At 43.5% G+C, this 19,153-nt stretch overlaps 1 protein-coding gene across 2 annotated transcripts; it reads right to left on the reverse strand.

The window, feature by feature from the left end:
- Positions 1 to 363: 363 nt before the first annotated feature.
- Positions 364 to 18,887, reverse strand: RGR (retinal G protein coupled receptor). Of its 2 annotated transcripts, none has more exons than XM_064465000.1 (7): positions 18,762 to 18,887; positions 14,701 to 14,857; positions 12,924 to 13,045; positions 4,009 to 4,162; positions 3,312 to 3,429; positions 1,681 to 1,794; positions 364 to 739 (listed from the first exon to the last, which is right to left on the reverse strand). In XM_064465000.1, the coding sequence occupies exons 1-7, from the start codon at positions 18,811 to 18,813 to the stop codon at positions 596 to 598; spliced, it is 861 nt and encodes a 286-aa protein (XP_064321070.1). In that variant the 5' UTR covers positions 18,814 to 18,887; the 3' UTR covers positions 364 to 595. The 2 variants fall into 2 exon arrangements, with proteins under 2 accessions (XP_064321070.1, XP_009506096.1); XM_009507801.2 differs by lacking the exon at positions 18,762 to 18,887 and adding an exon at positions 17,875 to 17,953.
- Between the last annotated feature and the right edge of the window lie 266 nt (positions 18,888 to 19,153).

Genomic DNA, 19,153 nt, shown 5'->3' on the forward strand with positions numbered 1-19,153 from the left:
TCAAATAGGAGCCAAGCTAATATTCCTTATTGGGGTAAAATGCCCACTAAAATGTTTTTTATGGAATTAGGATGGCAGATTCATCACGGAAATTTGGGAACTCCCATTTCGGGTGCCTTGAAAATGCATTGTTCAGATGAACGAGCTATTTATACAGACATGTGGTGTAATACTGGATACTCCTTTAATCTTTTAGTAATCCAGACGTTACCATATGGACAAACTACACAGATTGATTTGAGGAGGCCTCACTGCATAAACGAATACCCCGTTTCAGTTAATTTGCTGAGCTTTTATGTTAGTGCATCAGGAAAAATAAATGCTTTCCAGCACATAGTTTATTTGCAGTGATGTATACAATGAGACTGATGACAATCAACACAGGTTTAAGGCAGCTTGTTTGACAAGCAGCTCATGATGGTTTGGACAGTTATCTGGAGGGCTTTCTTTCAGTAGTTCTGTGCTTGTAGCCAATGCATGGCCTTTCCAATGTGGAACCACCTTTGCATTTCATATCGGAGAATGCACAGAGTTTCCTCTACCGTTTTGCTTTCAGTGATGTACCTGCATTAATTTAGCTTAATGCCATAACGGGTTATTTAGTTTTGTTATCAACTTCTGCTTTCTCAATCTTCTGTCCTGTGAGGAACTGCCATATTCCACCTCTGTAGTTCTCATTCCCCAGGGCATATACAAAGGCATCCACCGTTGGCACAGTCTTGGCAATAACGGCAGGAATCTGTCGTGAAACACAATATTTATTAATAGGAAAGTGGACTGAGGAGCCAATGGGCTGTTTTCAGCGCAGGCTCAGCTTCCCTTTACCAAACAAATGCCTGTCTCCGATGGCAGTGGCTTGCTACCCCCGGAGAGATGAGAAGTAAAAGCAATTTGGTCAGTTGGAGACCCTTGCTCAGGAAATTATAGTCTGCAGGAGAAAGAATTTAGATCAGCATTGCCTGAAACTGGGATATATCAGTTGAGAGTGAATACAAACACTTAGGAGGAGTGAAGGGTGTGCCCTGGACACCTTCTGGTCAATAAGTGGGCTGGTTTTGCTAACGCATTTTATGTAGGATACTGAATACCTAAGTACAGTAATGCATTTGGTGACCTGAAACTGGGCTGATTTTTGGGGACCGAATTAAAGTTGAAAAGTTTGATGTGATATTATTGAGTCCCAGAGGCAGCCTTGGAGCCAAGACTCATAGAAAAAAGGGAAAAAAGGAGGCAGCACAACCTTAAGAGTGATCAGTTGTAGCTCCCCTGAGGAGAGAGAAGTATTAGAAAAATGAATGAGACAGAGAGTTTCTTCAAAATCGAAAATTTTGAGCTGGTACTTGAGTCTGGGAAGGACACAAAAACTCCTACAAGCCACAAAGCAGTGCAGGCTACAGACCTCTAACTGACTGCTGAAGACACCCACACACCCCCACCCCTCCCCAGCTTCCTAAATTGTTGCTTGATCAAAGCAGCAATACCATGCCTGTTTTATCACTGTGCTTAGCTGTTTTGCCTTAAAAGTGGTAGATGAACAGAGTGCTTGGAGGAAACGATCTACTTGATATAGATGTTATAATAGGTAAAACCAGTTGTGAGTAAATGGGCGTTGTTTCATAGGAATGGAGAGGGGACAGTAAGGAGAATGTCACTGAATTCCCTCGGGTGGCATAGACGTACCATGCGGTATTTTGGTGAAATGAACATCACATTTTCAACTGCTGCGTAGAAGCACAGAAGGCAATAGGGACCCCAGCAAATGACCAGCGTCTTCAATGGTAAACCAGTATTAAACTGAAAAACAAGAGCAATAAATTCCTTCGTGTTTCACAACCACACGCTTGCAACAAGCGGATGGGACAGATCCTGTGAGACCGTGGTTTGTGTTCAGTAGCAGGAGAGGAGCATCCAGCAGGATCCGCCGTGTCACGGCTGCTTTGCTGTCGATGTCGGAGGTGTGCGAGCACAGCTCCCTCTGCGTCGAGGGCTGCTGGTGCAGCAAGCCCCAGAGCCCTGTTCTGGGGGCCGGGGTGGGGAGTGGCAGTTGCTCCTGGGCAGAGGTGACAAAGCACCTTATGGCAGAGCAGTTAAATCAGTGTGTGTGCTAGACATAGAAGCCAGGGCCAGTAATTGCTGCTGAGGAGGGAGGGCAATGTGTAAATTTAAAAACAGTTAAAAAGTAATGATATTTTGCTGACTTCTGAGAGGGTCTTGCAGACAAACAAACTGTGTGAAGCCACTACTATGGCAGTGCAACAGATGGATGCAGTGGCATCTGTGTCATGGTAGTAGCATTCCTGTGTCCTTCATGCTAGGGCCTTATCCATGGTGTTTATGGCCAGCTGTTCCCAAGTATCTTATAAATATTAATGAATAGGGAATTGATAATTTCATCCTTAAATTTTCTGCATTGTAACTAGTCTGCACAGCTACAGAATATCATAAGGAAGAAATAACACGCGTAAATTCACTGAAAAAAAGGTAATCGACTTATAGTAATGAACACTGAGATTTGTTCAAGAAATATGTAGAGGATACATGTATATGCTCCAGACAGCTACAAACCAGCCTGCCTGACTGTCGCTTTGCCGGTATAACATTCCCCTGGAGAACTGACTGTCTTTACTGAATGCAGGGGTCGGGCTGTGCCCGCCAGCCACGCAGAGCGCCCCAAACCATACAGCCTGAACCTAAGGAAACAACTCATATAATCACAACATTACATTCCCATTAACCTGCTATGCCAGGGCAATTCCTTTGTTTCCAGCTCATAAAGATTTCTGAATTTTCTCAGCCAAGTTAAACACAGCGTGTTTAGGAAGGCCCTCCTCCCGCCACGGGGTGCCTGCGTGGTTCCTTGCAGGGCTGCAGTTCTGGCTGACTTCCTCAGTGATAAGCTAAGATCCTTCCTGAGCAAAGTTTCTCTGGATAAGTATTGATACGCTATTAGCAAATATTCTGCATGCTGTGTGTTTGTGTTGTGACTGGAGTTGGACCAGAGTTGGAGGGGAATCCTCAGGGTCACTAGTCTAATCCCTGCTTTGATGGGGAACTGTTTACAGCACGAGGTTGGGCAGATGTAGCTGTCTGGTCAAATCTTGAAATGTCTAAGGATGGGGTTTCCATGAACTTTCTGGGTGTCCCCATCGTGTGTTGCGCTGCCCTCCTGCTCAGGTAGCACTGGGGAGTTAGCACGGAAGGAGCTGAGCCAAAGCCTCTATGAAAGAAACTGGCTTTTTGAGAGCTTTGTCTCTATTGGATGCAGCCTTATTTTGGCAAGGCAGTTGCAGGGTCTGAGGAAGCTTTCTTACCTTATACTGCCCACTTTTCTTGAACTTCTGGTGTATGGACTGATAGGCCGTCAGCATGATGAAGCCCGGGATCATGAAATTGAAAATGGACAGAGCAAAAAGGAACGTGATATAGTTTCTGGAAAGGGTGAGGAGGGAAAAAAAGAGGTTGTTAATTCCTCTCTAGGGCATTGTAAACTTGCTGTAAATATTAATTAACTTATATTTTTTAAATTGCCAAAACAATTTTGTCAACGTGCTTTAGGTGCAGCATTTGCTGAAGGCCGGTTATGTTGTGCCATGCTGTTGTGCGCGGGATGGATAGTATTGCAGAAAATCACAACAGGTTATTGGTTTCTAAACCCAAGCATCCCTACTCAGACATCAGTGCTGGACTGCCTAAAAACAAAACCATTCTTAAAGAGTTTCAAGTCCTAAACCCAGAACAGATGCAGCTTATAGATGACCAAGGAGTAAAGGAGTAGCAGAAACCTGAGCATCAGCCTCTCCCATGGAGGAAGCTGACTTTAGCGGTTCCCACATGCTGCCACGTGAGTTATGGCAGTCCTGGGTCGTGCCTGCCTTGCCCCAGCAGCTGGGGAGGGGGATCTGTCCCAGCAACAAGGATGGGGGACAGCTGTGGGTTTTGCTGCCGAGGCCACCCCAGGGGATGGCAGCCTCCACCCGCCCTCCCGTGGGAGCTGGCCCCCGCCCTCACCTGTCCCCTTTGCTGTAGTCCAGGGTGCAGCAGGTTCGGAGGGGTTCATAGTCGTATTCCCCCCACCCCAGCAAGGGCATCACAGACCAAAAGGCAGCAAACAGCCACGCGAACACCATCATGGAGATGGCCGTGCTCCACTGCAGCTTGCTCCCTGCGGGAAGAGAAAAGGGGGTCTCCATGCCCGGAATTAAACCACGAGGCAAAGCTCTCTGGCTCTGTGGGGCCAGAGCCAAGAGCCTCGGCCCTGGGCCTCGGGCAAAAACAAGTAGCTGTCTGTCTTTTCCAGCCTGAGGCTGACCTGAGTCTGGAGGAATCAACCCTGCGTAAAATTGGAGGGGAGCTTTTAGACTTTAGGAAGCAGCAAATTGCACTTCCCTTTTGTGTGCTTTAATTAGACAAATGCTGTATTGCTGCTCAGCTTTGTACCACACTGGAGATACAGCCGCTCTTACAAACATTATATTCTTGTGTTTTGGGAATGTGTTTAAAGACTCAGAAGAGGCGGAGAGTAGAAGGCACGGGGCGATGCAATAAATAGTGGTTGAAGAACGAGAGCCCCACTGCAGGGAGCGAGTCAGATCAGAAATGTGACGGTGCACACAGTCCCCAGCCCCTGCCTGCCTCCTACCTGCCCTGCCAGGCATGCAGGGCACACGTGGATATTAAATATACCCTGTTCTAAAAACGCTGCTCATCAATATATATGTGAATATATATATACACACACATAACCTGACAACAGATCTTGTCCTAAAAATACTGCTGGTCAAATTATTTTGCCTTTAAGATCATTGCTTAGCCTGAAACAGGAAACGTGAAGCTCAGCATTATTACTTTTTTCTAATTTTATAATAAAAATGATCACTTGTGCCTATCTTATCTAATTCCATAAAATACCGTAGGAACAGGTCAATGAATGAAATGAAAGATCGGAAACTTCAAAAGACACAGGAAGTGTTTCTTCACGCAGAAGGCAGGCAGGCTTCCCTGCTGCTGCAGGACATTGTGTTAGCCTCGCTGCTTGCATGTAAAAAGGCCTGGATAATTTTGTTATCGAGGCTAACGTCCGTAATCATACCCATGCTGAACAGCCCATGACGCCAGCTGCACCAGCAAGGAGCACGGTGACTTTGCCCACTACTCCTTTCTAATCAAATCTCCCATTAGGGAGGAGTAATGATGTAATTTTCACTGAGCTTGGGAAGCAATCTTTTCATCTGCACTTAGCAGCAGCATCGTGACAGCAGGCCGGGAAGATTCAAGCCAATTCTGACCTTTCTCAGAAAGGTGAGGGACTGGAGGAGAGATGCACGAGATGCATGAGGTGGGGCCCTGCCGGGCGACCAGATGTGGCTGACTTGTGGGTGGAGATATGGGGGGGCTGCACAGGCGGGGAATCTCTGTAAGGCAGCAGCCCCAGGACGGACCGCAAACTCTACAGTAGCTATTTTGTGTTGTACTGTCCTTATTTATTTTAAAGAAGGATAAAAAAGTAGGCGTGTGAGTGAAATTGCCCTTTTACAGCAATGTTGATTCTACCTCTGTGCTTTTTCTTATCTTCCAGAGGTTCTTCAGGGGAAAAAAATTAGAGTTTGAATTGCATTAAAAATCAGCTTGGAAGAGTTGTTTGGTGCAGGTATTAAAAAATTAGTATGGGAAAAGGCAGGTGTATGCATTGCAATTTAAAAAAAAAATTAAAAATCCTTTTTTATTTAATACTCTGTTTTATGGTAGTTACCAATAAAATCTATTTTTTTAGTAATTTAAGGCATTATTTTTTAATACTTACTAATGAAGGATGATTAATAATGACTAATATCTGCCTTTTGTATGGTTCCTGCATAGAAGACATACTTTGGCTGCAAAGGCTCAAATATTGCTTTGTAGTACTGACAAAATGTGACTCAGGAATGACATAGATGAAAACAAAAGAATAGTTTCTGATTTAGGGGACTATAGAAATAAGAGTCGAACTTTTTAGTAACTTGTAATTGTTCTTAACCTCCCAGTCCAAAGAAGCAATGTAGCCTAAGCTGTACCTTTCAGAACTGCGTCCTATTTAGGTATATGCTCAGACAAGCATGTTAGAGTTGTTCCTCATCCAAGGTTTCCATTTCCATCTGTGTTCTACATAGCGGCTCTTGTGGCTTGGCTTTACAGAACCGTAACTTAAAATTCAATCAGAACAAAGATTATTACACAAGCTGTCAGGTTTGCTTTGTGTTTTACATATTCTAGTAACTTTTTAAAGGCGTTATCAAAAGCAGCTGCACCGAAACCTGGACCTGAACTGTGTTTCTCTTAAAACAAGCTCATGCCAAAAGTAGCTTTATTGCTTTGGGAATACAATTTTGTAAGTGGCAAGCTCTCCTGATATTCTGAAAAAAACCCAAACTAGATCTTGGGGTTTTCTTTTGTTTCTCAGCAAGTCCTATAAAATAATTAATGCAAATTATTTTTCATGGTATCTTGTGGCAGAAACTTTGCTCTATTTCCGCCCCATCCTTTCACTTCATGGACTACTGCAGTATCCTGAAGGTCTCAAAATGCAATGGGCCATGCCTGAGGCAGTCTGGTGTCACCGGGTCCTGGCCACACACCGGCACCTTACCGATCTTTGCATGCAAGGGAAAGAATTTTGCATTCACAAAATCTGCCTTCAGCTGCTGGGACAGTGTTGGTGGCATGCTGAAGGCACCCGTGGGTGCCTGCACTGACAGAGGGTGGCTGATCCAGCCGCCTGCATGAGTCTGGGGGGTGGTGGTGGGAAGCTCACCTTCCCTGCTGTTGCCTTGCACAGAAAAGTAGGCGATGGTCTTGCTCCACTGGCTCCCACCACCTCCAGGGTTTTCCATGGAGCCCAGTCTCTTGTTGCCACGTCTCTCCTGGAGCCCCATGTGCTACCAGCCTGCTGAAATGGCTTTCAGATATTCTCTATCGAGAGTGGCTTTAATGGAGATTTCTATGTTTAGTTTTTTAACAGAAAAAATGCAGCCTATAGGACACTCTAAGGGAAAACTCCCCGTGCTTTTGGCTGGCAGTGCCCTGCCTCGGTTCCCCCTCTGCTGCATCTGGGAAGGCCGTCGTGCCTGGCAGGGCCGTGGGCAGCACGGCGAGATGACACTTCTTTATTTCCACTAGCTTTCTTTTTTTCCTTCATTTTCCATTTTCTTTCTTTCTTTTTTTTTTCCTTTAATATTTGTGCCTCTTTTATGAAAAACTGTAAGAAAAAGTTTATTTTCGTTACTTTTCCATGGGTGTTAGGGAACCCCGTTTCTTATTAGATGTAGAATAAAAGGACCACACAATAGTGGAGTCTGGCAGCAGGCATATCTTGACAGCCTGCGTTTGGAAAGCTCATCTCTGGGGCTGAGCTCATATGTTCTCTCTCCTCACGTTTAAGGAGACCCATTTTGGACACTAGAAAGTGCGAGAATCCGAACTTAGAAGATTAAATTTTTCCTTCTGGATATGGCCTTTTGCAAAATGTGAATAATGGTGAAATAGTCCCAGTGAGATCAGCTGCTTGTTGACCCTCCAGAAAGCATTTAATGACACGTCAGAAGTAGCTAAAAAAGTATGAATGTAAAATTGAACAAATTTGATATTATTTTAGTTTTACCCAGAAAAAAATACTGCCAGTACAAGAACAGTGAAAGGATCATGCTCCATTGACATGGCAAAAATGTGCTCCTCTGAGAGGGCTGACAGCAAGAGAGCAAGTCAAGAGCAGTTCAGCTGTTCTTGTGCAGAGCAGGCCATTGCTTTTCCTTAAATGCCTTTTTTGGCCTGATAAAATTTAACATAATAGCCATGTAGGTCCTAAATCAGTTAAATGTGTATGTATGGAGTTCAGCCTATGCTTAAGGATATAATTCCTAATTAGTGCTGGCAATTCAGTCCTATTAAGTCTAATCACTCTTGTGCTCTGACTTTCTCTCCTTGAAATGCAGGAGGGAAGGTTCTCGTTTCCATACAGTGAAATATTAATACAGGGGATTTTAAATGGCTTCTGTAATTGCTTTGGAACAGAAAGAGGTCACTCTTACAAACAAAACCCCCCCATTGTTTAAAGAATACTAAAATTGTGATGTCAAAGCTTAAAATTTAGGAAGTGCTAGATGGAGCATGGAACAATCGTTTTGAGTATGCTGGCTCATTTTTACTGACATAATCATAAACTATTTCTTCATCTTTATTCTGTGGGGACATTTAGGAATTTAGATTTTTTTAAAGATTTATAAATTGGTCAAACATTTAGCTGATTTTCACAGAAAGAGCAAAAAATATATCTCTGCCACAGTAGTTACCTTTAAACTGGATTTCAGGCTGGTACGCAAAAGGAATTTCTCAAACAAAAGGTCAACAAGATTTTCTAGGATGGAGGGAAAAAAAGTCCCTTTTCCTCATTCTTGCAAATGGTTAATTTATAATAGCTGATATATTCCAGAACAATATGGCTTGTAGCAGACTTCGTGGCATGTATCACTTAAAATTGGCAAAGTTTGTCAGAGAGAAAAATATCTGAAAAACTTATAAGGGAAAATATGTATCAGTCACAAGTAAAATAGGTGGTGGTACCTACTTCATCTGCAGTGCGAAAAACGCCAGTCACGGCTGTTCACAAGTGTTCATTTTTTGTAGGAATAAGAAAGCTGCACTGCATAACAGCTTCTTTTGTGCACATCATTAGAAAAAGCTCTTTAAAATAACCTAATAAAGGGGTTTTTTTACTCCAGTAATATTTTGCTGTGGTTCTGCATGATCATAAAGCTGTCTTGGCGATTCAGTAAAAATGCAAGATCTCTATAAACACTGGCATTTTGTCAGGGAAAACTGATGCAGGTGCAAGACTAGATGAAGGCAGTGTGGCAGGGTGACTGCAGTAAGTGTGGCAGGAGGTAAGGACAGGCTCCTGATTTGACAGAGCTGACAGCTGCAGTAGCAGCAAATGGTAGTTTGCTAATCTTTGAATACTGATACAACAGCCTAGATTTCCTTGAATGTTAAGGATTAGATAAAACTCACTGCAATTCTATTTCTTGAAATTGAATGCTTCTACAAAAATCCCTGCTGATTTCCTTTGTCTTTTCTCTCATAATATTGAGAAAAGTACTGAGATAAATTGCTTCATATTTTCCATTTCCCCTAATTCCTAAATACAAGTGTAAAATCTTCTAGATTTTTTTTTCTTTCCTTTTCAAATGGTAACCGTGTGCCGTGGTTATGAAGGGAAAATACTGGCCAGGATCCTTCCCCTTTCCGTAGCCTGCTGAGAGCAGCGTGCTACCCTCTCAGCAGAGACGTCTCCGTGGTACGTGCCCTCTGCCTGCCCGGTCCCAGCTCCAGCGCGACCTCCCAGGCTGCTGCCTCCCTCCTCCCTTGCTATGTTAAGAACGTAATTCAGGACGTTTTCCTCATTTGAACGGCCAGGGAGAACTAGCAATGCCTACCCTGACATAAAATGTCATCCTCTGTCCTGAACGCTTGGCTATTGATAGACAGCTTCCTCAGTGTTTGCCCCTCCCTCCTTCCCTGTCAGGCACTAACATAAAACTGCTTCTGTTTTCTCCTTTTCCCCACAATGATCAAATTTTGAAATACAATAATCTGTTTTCCCATCTTGCTAGTGATTGGTATTCAAACCCTTCAGAGTCTCCTGCCTTTTCTCCTCTATTGCATACTTTTAGACTACAGATTTCTGTAGTTTTCTCCTCCTTGCTGTGAAAGTAGCATCTCATAGGCCCCAAAGCCACATTAGGGGATGAAAAGAGTTGCCCAGTATGGTTGCCTGGGAGGAGGAAAGCAAGAAGAGGAAGAGTAACATGCCTTGAAACTCCAGCTTCTCTGTCCTGTGTGGTGGTCATACTATTTTCTTCCATACGCCAATCAACATCAACCTGTTTTCTGATGAGTGACATGTCCAGTTGCCAACACGCTTTAAAGGCTAACACTTTGTCACTAAGGGTTTTATTGACTTCCAAATTTAAAAACTTCGTTAATTTTCAGGCTGTCGGTGAACACATTTGTGTTATTAGCATCCAGAATGGCTGAAAAGTCCCATTTTTTCTCATCATCATAGTAATATCTCACATTCTCATCAGCTTTTTCTTCCTCAGAAACATGGATACTGGCTAATCAAGAGTCAAGCTGAGGAATGCCACAACAGAGGTTTTTCTGGGAAAATGTTAGGACATAACACAAACATTGGGGATGATGTAACTGAGTCTGAACGGAGTGTCAGTTCTCAGGGAGTGAAGATAAAAGGTTGATAACTTTGTTTTTTAGGGAAAGGTACCTTCTGTACAGGCATGAAATTCACACCAGTGTCAACAGGAGTTTAATATATGTATTGAGAACACCTCATAGCCTGTAGGCTTAGTATATCGGATCTATGAAATATGACTTAATCTTCCTTGCAATCAGCATGTGAAGGATGAAACTAGAAATGGCTGGTTTCACTGGAATAGCCACAGAGCATGTGCTTTTAAAGCCTTCTGGGCTTTTGGTTTTGTTTTTGTTCTGTTGTTCAAAATGTTCAGTAATAGCAGCACTGTTTGGCCATCAGTAAGTAACAATCTGAGCAAAGTAAAGAAGTGTGTGCCCTTAGGGTCTCTCTGCCTGTGCTCTTAATGTAGGATGCTCTTGACTGGAGGAGTGCATGACATGAAAGCCGTAAAGTCAATGTTGCAGAGAGTAAAATGTCTTTCCAAAGACATACTTATTTTCAGGCTGTCTCTGTTATAAAATACAGTTGCTACTCTTCTAGCTCCAAAGACATTTCAGTGTCCAAAGGGTGTTGGTATGGATTTAGCTTACAGCCTGCATTATGTGGGGCCTTTGTCTGGACACGAAAAAAAACCCCCATTTCCTTGCCTGAGCTGAATTCTTGACAAAAGTTGCGGAATAAAAAGTTGGCAACCTTTCCACCCTCAACGGGATCATCAGATTGAACATGTTCACTGTGTGTTCTGGGTGTGTTTTACCACTTGCTGCTTTAATCAGATGAGGCCATGCCTGAAAGGCTGTGTGGATGCTAACGGTGGAGGGGATTGAAGTGCTGCAGCTCAGCAGTTTCTTCCCCAGCCAACTTTTACACATTCATTTAGAAAATATTCTGTGAAGTGGTCTGAGCAACCTGTGCTTTAGTGTAAGAAAAGGCGGGCTGCATTTGTCTATCAGCTTTGCCGAAGGGACTCAATGTTTTGGGAACGGTGCGGTCACGTGGGGTGGTCTGGACTCCTCACTTCTCTGGAAAGGGCCTGGCTTTAACAGCAAACACGAAAGCTGCAGATCTACATGGGAGGGCCTCATCCGTTTCCCCCAGGAGGCAGAACTCCCACGCAGCTGCCAAAATGGCCATATTAGGTCGTTCCCAGCATATGGAGTGCTAAGATGTCCTTTCAGCCTAAGTTTGTACTTCATGTCACAGTCTCTTTCCCTTTCCCTAATGAGGGGCACGAGGTTGTGCGCCCTGTGTTTGTCACTCAGTCCTTTCCTAATAACTTCTGAAAACATTGGCTACTTAGAAGTAAGATGGAGAGGGAACCGGGGACTGGCAGGTACTAAGTTGCTGCATTTACTGTGAAAGCGGGTGTTTGGGGAGAAGTGAGGCCCCGTGAAGGCACCCATACAGCAGTCAGCACGAGTCTGTCTTATCAGACAAAAGCACCACGTTCACAAGAAAGCTGGTTTTGCCAGTTCCAGTGCTCACAAGGCTGCTAGCTGGTTTTACAGCAGATGATAATGCTCCTTGCTGTGCTTCCCGACTTCTGTGCTAAGAGAGTACAGTTATTCCCATTCTCCCTATCCGCTGGGGGGGCTGGAGCACAGCTGGAGTCTCAGCACAAGTCCTAGCAGTTTCCGCAGACACCAAATCCAACTCAGCATCCTAGTTCAGTGGAAATTTCCACTCATGTTACAGAAATGCACAAATCCAGTATTGCCAAAGTCTGGGAGGCAGTTCTGTGATAAAAGACAGAGCGTATCTATCACTATAAATCCATATATTTGACAATCCCGTCAATCTTTATTTCTCACCTAAATCAAAAATATGCTTTCGTAAGTCCACAAAAAAGGGCAAATTTATTTTCCTGAGTTGATCTCTCTAATATTAGATTTCCATGAAATCCAGCTAAGCTGTCATATCTAGTTAAAAACTAAATTGCAAGAAAAAAACAAAAAATAGCCTTCACTAAGAGAAGAAAAATAAGATATTCCTCCTCTTATCAGTACTTAAAAACAGCTCTGCCACTTTTATTGAAACTTGCAGATAACTTGTTCCTTGCTTGGGAACAGACGTACTGACTTCCAGCCGTCATAAGGGGGCCTGGGACGTAGCACAAACCGCACAAATGGCTCTTGTGCCCCAAAGTGCCTGTGTGTTGCACAACGGGGCTGCTGAGCTCTGTCTGCCCGATCCTACCTCTGCAGAAGCGCTTTGCTGTAGGCTGTGTTCCAGCTGCTGTATCTGCAGAGGCAGCTCTCTAGCTACACGGAATTTATCCGTAATTAGTAAACTCTGCATGGGCATGAAGATCTATTTGGTTCACTGCAGGGTGTTGGATGGAAGCCCAAAGTGCATAGATTTTTCTTCAATATGAGGAGTTGGATTTTGTTTGGGACACTGAAGACTACTTATGGAGAAGGTGAAAGCATGGCAAGAGGGTCAGGACTTGGATGTGATCTGGAGGAGGAAATATCTCCTGAAGGTCGTTGGTTAGTGGCCCTGTATGGGAAGAGGTCCTTTGGGGAGCTTGTTTATATTTGCTCTATCTCTAGTGTGAAGATAAATAAACTTACATATAAGTTATGCAGATAATAAATATGTGCTCGCTTTGATTCTCCGAAATGTAAACAATCTGCCTTAAAGCAGGATCTGGGTAAGGTTACTAGGTCGTTGTAGCCCTTACTTGTACAGTAGTGATGATACCGGTCCCAGGCAACTGCAGCGCTGGAGCTAATGCTGGCTAGTGCTGTCAAGAAGCCCTGGAATCCATGGATTTGACAGCCGTCAGAGCCGTAGGGCCAGTATCTGTCAACAAACAAGCAATATGTTAAGAAAATGACAGAAAAAGGTGAAGACATGTTTGGAAATCGCATTGACAGAGAGGGTAAAATGATAGCCTGTGCATGTGCTTTCTAAGTCAGAGAAACATTGTGAACGCTGTGGGTGCCTTTAGGTATTTGCCAGCATTTATCTTGCTGTGGTGTCTGATATAGTACAACAGCTATTTTTACTCTTAATATGGAAAAGAAAATACATGTATGTGTTGGAAAGTTGTGGGGTTTTTTTAATTGGAAATCTACATTTCATCCAATTATAGATATCTTCAACATTTGCACCCACTGGGAGCAGCCCATTTGTCAACAGGTGAAAGCAGCAAGTGAGTAATCACATTTTGGAAAGTCAGTGTTCACCATGCAGCACAGTACAAAAAGCTCAAAACAAATAAAAATACTCCTGATAGGAAGACCTAGGCCTCCAAATGTCTTTGCAGACATAGAATGAAAAGAACCATGAGATGGTCTCATGTAGCAGATACCTGCTGGCATGTGCCTTCGATATACTGGTCACCCATGGCAAGGAGCTATGGCTTTTTTTCTTTCTGTGTTCATCTAACCTGAATCTGATGCTGGCTGTGAGGTGGAAGTCTTCAGCAATCTGCTTTCTCATGTATTTACAGAACACCAGTATAATTCAGTAGGAGTCTACCCCTGGAAGACCCTTTGAACAGGAGATAGCTGACGTCTTGGGAGGCTGGGGAACTTCTGCTCCCATTTAAAAGAAAAGGTCCTACATTTGTTAAAACCCAGCTTGTTTTGATGTATTGACCTTAGCTTCTCAGCTCTAGTTCAGTAAAGGCATCTTTACTGACTTCAGTGAGACATAAGTGTCTGAAACAAGGCTGACCTATACAGGAGGTAAAATACTGTTGAATAAGGCCTCATTGGAGCTTATTATTGACATGTTAATTTGCCAAAATGGTTTTATATCCACTAAGAGAGAATGAAATGGTCAAATTCTGGCTGTTCTCTATTAAAGGTATTTCCAGGGTTTAAAAATATGCTACTTAGGTGGAGTTATTCATCAACTATTCTATAGGGTGGTGGGTCGTTTTTTCAGTACGGTTTGCTTGTGATTTGTTTGTTGTAATTATTCACTGAAATGCTTGATATTGTTTCTGTCCTCTGATTAAATGATTGACAGCTGTGAAAATGTGGAAAATCAAATGTGTCATAACTGATGTGAACTCCCTGCTACCAGATCTGCATATTCATTTTCCACAAACTTCCCAAATAAGTGCTTTAATGGAAAGGTCCATAAAAAAACAGAAAGACTTGCAGATAAATTTGGGGTCAGTCTAGAGGTTTAGTCAAGTGAAAATGTGCTACTATTTTGATATTCAAGTAGCTTCTACTATAACCACTGGTAAAGCTGTCTGGTTAAATGTCTTCTATAAGCAGTCTTATAATCTATCAAAGATCATACGCAGTAATGTCTGCTTTTTTACTTGCCTGGTGGAACTATATAGAGTTTCACTTTGCTGTTTCAGATTGAGAGAATGAGAAGGTTGCTTAGGTGGTATGCTAGAAAGAGAGTCAACGAATTAATTTGACCTCTTAGAACTTAAGCTGTTAATTTTCATGTGGTTCTTTTGAGCATCCTTTAGGAAAAAGAAGATATACCTTAGGAAGCTGGAAAAGGCAGCAATGAATGCATTGATGCAGATCCCACAGTCGGCCAGTGCAATGCTGAGAACCAGCAGATTGCTGGGTGTTCGGAGGTCTTTGATTTTTCGGAAAGAAATAATTGTCAAGCCATTCAGACAGAAACCAAGCAGGGCTGAAATACAGAATTATTTAGCATAATTAAACTGGAAATGGAAAATATATACAATGATTATTTTCCTTAATGGTTTTCCTTGGTGGTTTTCCTTAATGAAAGAACAATAATTACTCTGGAAACTTAGGCACAGGGAATATATCTGTAGTGGTCACAGTCTGCAGGCAAGTTACAAAGACTTTCAGGAGAAAAGTCATAGGTGACAGCTGAAGCCAATGCTTCAAACTACATCAGAGATATGGCCACTTGTGCAGAGCAGAAATAGTTTAATCTTATTTTTAATTCTGCCTTTTGTTTTAATAGAGAAACCCGATTGCTAGGCTCCATCCAGGGACGCATGGGTCAGGGCGAGGAAGATGCAGAGGAGGCAGTTTCAGGGGGGCTGACAGCCAGCACATGCATGGGGCACACATCTTCTCCAGGCCTGCCTTCGGTAAAGAAATGGGTTGTGTTTAATATCAGTGTTAACGTTCTTTTGTGTTTAAGCACAGAAATCCCTCAGCCGTGTTTCAGTCAGCCTGTCTCCCTTTGGGCTTCTGTCTAAGGTTAACCTAGACAGTGCTTGAATCACACCAGCTCAATCTTATTACTGCCTTTCGTCAATAGACTATACATGGAAAGGAATAATCTAATTATAAGAAGCAGTCACTGATAGATTTAAAAAAAATAACTTAATGTTGGTCCAGGCAACCCTAGCTCTTCACCCAGCACAGAGCTGTGCCACCCTGAAACCCATTCTTCACTGGTCTAAATTCAAGCTTTGTCCCTCAATGTCCTTTTCAAGATGACATGAATTATTTTAGTTCTGATGAGGCTCTGATTCAACATCACATCTCTAAGTCTCAGTTAGACGAGAGGCACTACATCTTTTTCTTTGTGTTCTTCTTGGAAAGGGAAATGATGTAGCGCAGAAAAAAAACCATATCCCCTAATTCTGTAAAGTAGTGTAGCTACTTATGCTCATTGTCTTAATTCTGCAGTTACATAAGATGGATGATTTTGTCTAGTCAGAAATCCTGCTCCTACCTTAATTGCATTAATGGCTGATGGCCTAACCATAGTAACGGCCGATGTGCGTCTTTCATTACACAACGTATAACAAAATATTTCCAGGAGAAATACTTGGAGCCATTCGAGATCTGCTGTTCTTATTTCCTCCCTGCCAGCTCACCTCCCACCCACAGGGTAAAACTGCTGCCAACTCCACCAAATGCAGTCAAGCCTTTAGGGAGAGGGATGTTGTGACCATATTTAGAGTAGAGCCAAAGAGTTATTACTATATCAACTTTTTTCTATCTTTCCTCTGTCTTTGGAAGCTCCAGGCTTTACCCTACTGTGCTTTCTTGAAGACCAGCATGAATGTACAAATAGAGCATGTACTAAATGGAAAAGAAATAGCTTTGAGTTTTCATTTTCAGAACAGCAAATGTGTCCATTTAATAAAGTGAATGCAAGGTTTCTCTCTTTCCTAGCACTTTTTTTGAAAACTGCACTTAGAAGCTGCAGCAAAAGAAGGAGATCTTCATTGCCTTTCTCTCAGAGTCTCCAAGAATGCAAATTAATCTTTATTTAATTTGGTCTTTTAAGTCAAATGACAAAGATAAAGTATTAGTGCCAATCTGCTGGGCACATTTTGCCTAAAACCCTAGAGAAAATACTTGTTTAGTAAAACATAAACATGTTAGACCATGTCTAGTTTTATGTGAAGGTTACCAGCAGATCCTTTGCTTGGGCTCCAACAAGTGCAGGTCTGTGGCAGGCTGCAGCCCCTGGGCACAGGTGGGTGGGCGGGCAGGTGAGGGCCAGCAGGGCTGTGGTACCGTGACCAGTCATCCCCAGCAGGACCCCAGCCATCGACCCAACAGTGTCCCTGTCCTCCTGCTGCTGCTCACCGCTCAGTAACGAAGTGCAAAGCCACCAGGACCTGTCAGGCACTGCAGATGGCTTAATGGCTGATGGCCAGGTTTAGCCCTCTCTGTTTAGGCAGCAGCTTGCCCATGGGCCAGTAGTAGAAGCTTTTTCTTCTCTCTCTCTCTCTCCCCCCCCCAAAGAAGAGTTTCTGACAGCTCTTCCAGCCTTCCTTTGCAGGCTTTGCTGCCTTCTAGCTGAGCTCACCTGCAAGGAGAGGGCAAGCATCCTCCTTTCTCCCGCGCTCCACATTCATGGGGTAAGCTGATGAGCATTTTCCCCATTCTGATGGTGGTTACAGCTTCTCCTGCTGTTGGGCCCCAGGATCCCTGCATCCCCAGCTGAGCAGTGCTATGCAGGGATGGGGTCCCAGGCCCTGGCTGGGATGTAGCTCAGGAGAGACACCAGCGACTGACACTGAAATAATCCTAGCCACAAGCCTGCCCTTCGCAGGCTGCCAGGTAGGAACAAATTCACCGTTTTGTTGCAGTCTTTCAACAAAGTGGCACATGACTTAAGAAAAGCTGACATTGGCTAAATTAAATGAGTATGGTCTCCTACCTCCAATTTTGCTTCTTAACACAGTGAGAGCTTTTGAATCTCATGCAGTTATATTTCTGTTTGTTACTTTTACCCAGCAGCCATTAATTGCAGTGCTACCAATGCAATCTGCAGGTATGCTCACAGTTAACAGGCTATTTTGGACCCATCATCTTTGATTATAAGACAGCCATCACAGCCCACAAAACAAGCAGCCCAATTTTATTGAGAGATCATCAGTCATTTCAACATCCTTCCCCCAGGGAAGATAAAATTGCCATTAAAAGTCAACAACAAAATCTTACATCCCAGGTTCTTCATAAGAAAGCTAAGTAGCAAGTACCTCCCCGACATAGGGCGGCTATATATCAGAAGCAGATCTTCACTGCAAATAGCTTGCAGCTCCTGATTTACTCACCAGAAGTACTAGTGATGGAGCCACAGTAGCCACAACAGGTCTGGTGAAGCGTACAACAAACATGCTGTTTGCTTCAATTTTCCTTCCCCCTCCCACCAGGAATAGTAGGGGCAAAAATCATATTGCTGCTGAGGTCCCCCACCGAGCTTACCTTCTACCAGCAGGGCAGTGCCGATGGCAAACACCTCTAATTCAGTGAAGCCTTCAGGGAGCGGGTGTGCAGTGACCATGCTTGCAATAAAAATGCCAACAGATTTAACCTCTGCCCTCTGTTATAGCTGCAGGGGCTGCCTTTTCTCTGGATCCCCCTTCTTCCACTAGCCCAAGGCTTCTTAAAGGAGCAGCTCACGTGCAGACACATGCTTGTTATTATATAAAAGCTTTGGGGTGTTTACTCCCACAACTACAATCCCCACAAGAATGTCATTAATGATGGGACTAGCATCAGCCCGCACTCCCCCCTGCCCTGCAAATCGTATTTCAGACACCAGCAAAATGAAAGCATTCATTGCAATTACAACAAGTTCTTTGTAGAGACAAGATTAAGAACCCTGTCCAGTTAATTCTGCAACACTGGAAAAGAATTAAAGGTTGTGGAACGAAGGAAACATGTAATATGTAATTGGGGAGTGACCTGAAAAACAAAGGGGCACTCATGGAGTTGGTAATTAGGGGAAAAGTATGAACCAAGAATTTCTGCAGCATATAGGTCTTCCCCTCACCCCTTGTTCAGAAGCTGGCCACTGTATCTTTCTGGCAATGACTGTTCTGTATATTAACGTATCTCCTCTTCATAACTGAGGCTAAATTAAGGTGCACACTGGCACAGCCTGATTAAAGGCAAACACACATTACTGATTTTGAGCTCCAGACATACAAGGGCCTATGTGAGTTGCCCAGTGGTGAGTGCTCACAGGAATTACCTTCCTGTCCTTCTGGAGGTGTTCGAGGACAGGGGACCTGGTGAAGTGTGTCTCTGGAGTATGTGCAGTGTGCAGCTTGCCCAGCCTCCAGATCCTTACCTGCCGGCCGACTTACCCCCGTGAGCAAACCACACGATGGATCCAAGATGCGCACGAGCCCTTGTCATTCCCCAGCAGGTTCAACCATTTTCCCTTCGTTTCTTGTACTACTGATTGCTCAACTCTCTCTTTGGGAATTTGAATGCCTGGATCCTGCAGGATGGAAGACAGCAGCTTTCAGAGGCCAAGTGAAACAAATGGTACTTTTTTAGCTATACAACTATTATTTATGTAATTTTCAATGCCTGCCCATTAAAAGCGAGCAACTTGGCCATACTTCTCAATTTTTAACATACATCTCACAGATTCCAAGATTCACAGAATGGTAGAGGTAGGGGTAGGGGTTGGAAGGGGCATCTGGAGATCATCTTGTCCAACCCCCAAGTAGCATAGCAATAGCTATTATAA

This window comes from Phalacrocorax carbo, chromosome 13, assembly GCF_963921805.1.
Source record: "Phalacrocorax carbo chromosome 13, bPhaCar2.1, whole genome shotgun sequence".
Taxonomy (NCBI): Eukaryota; Metazoa; Chordata; class Aves; order Suliformes; family Phalacrocoracidae; genus Phalacrocorax; species Phalacrocorax carbo.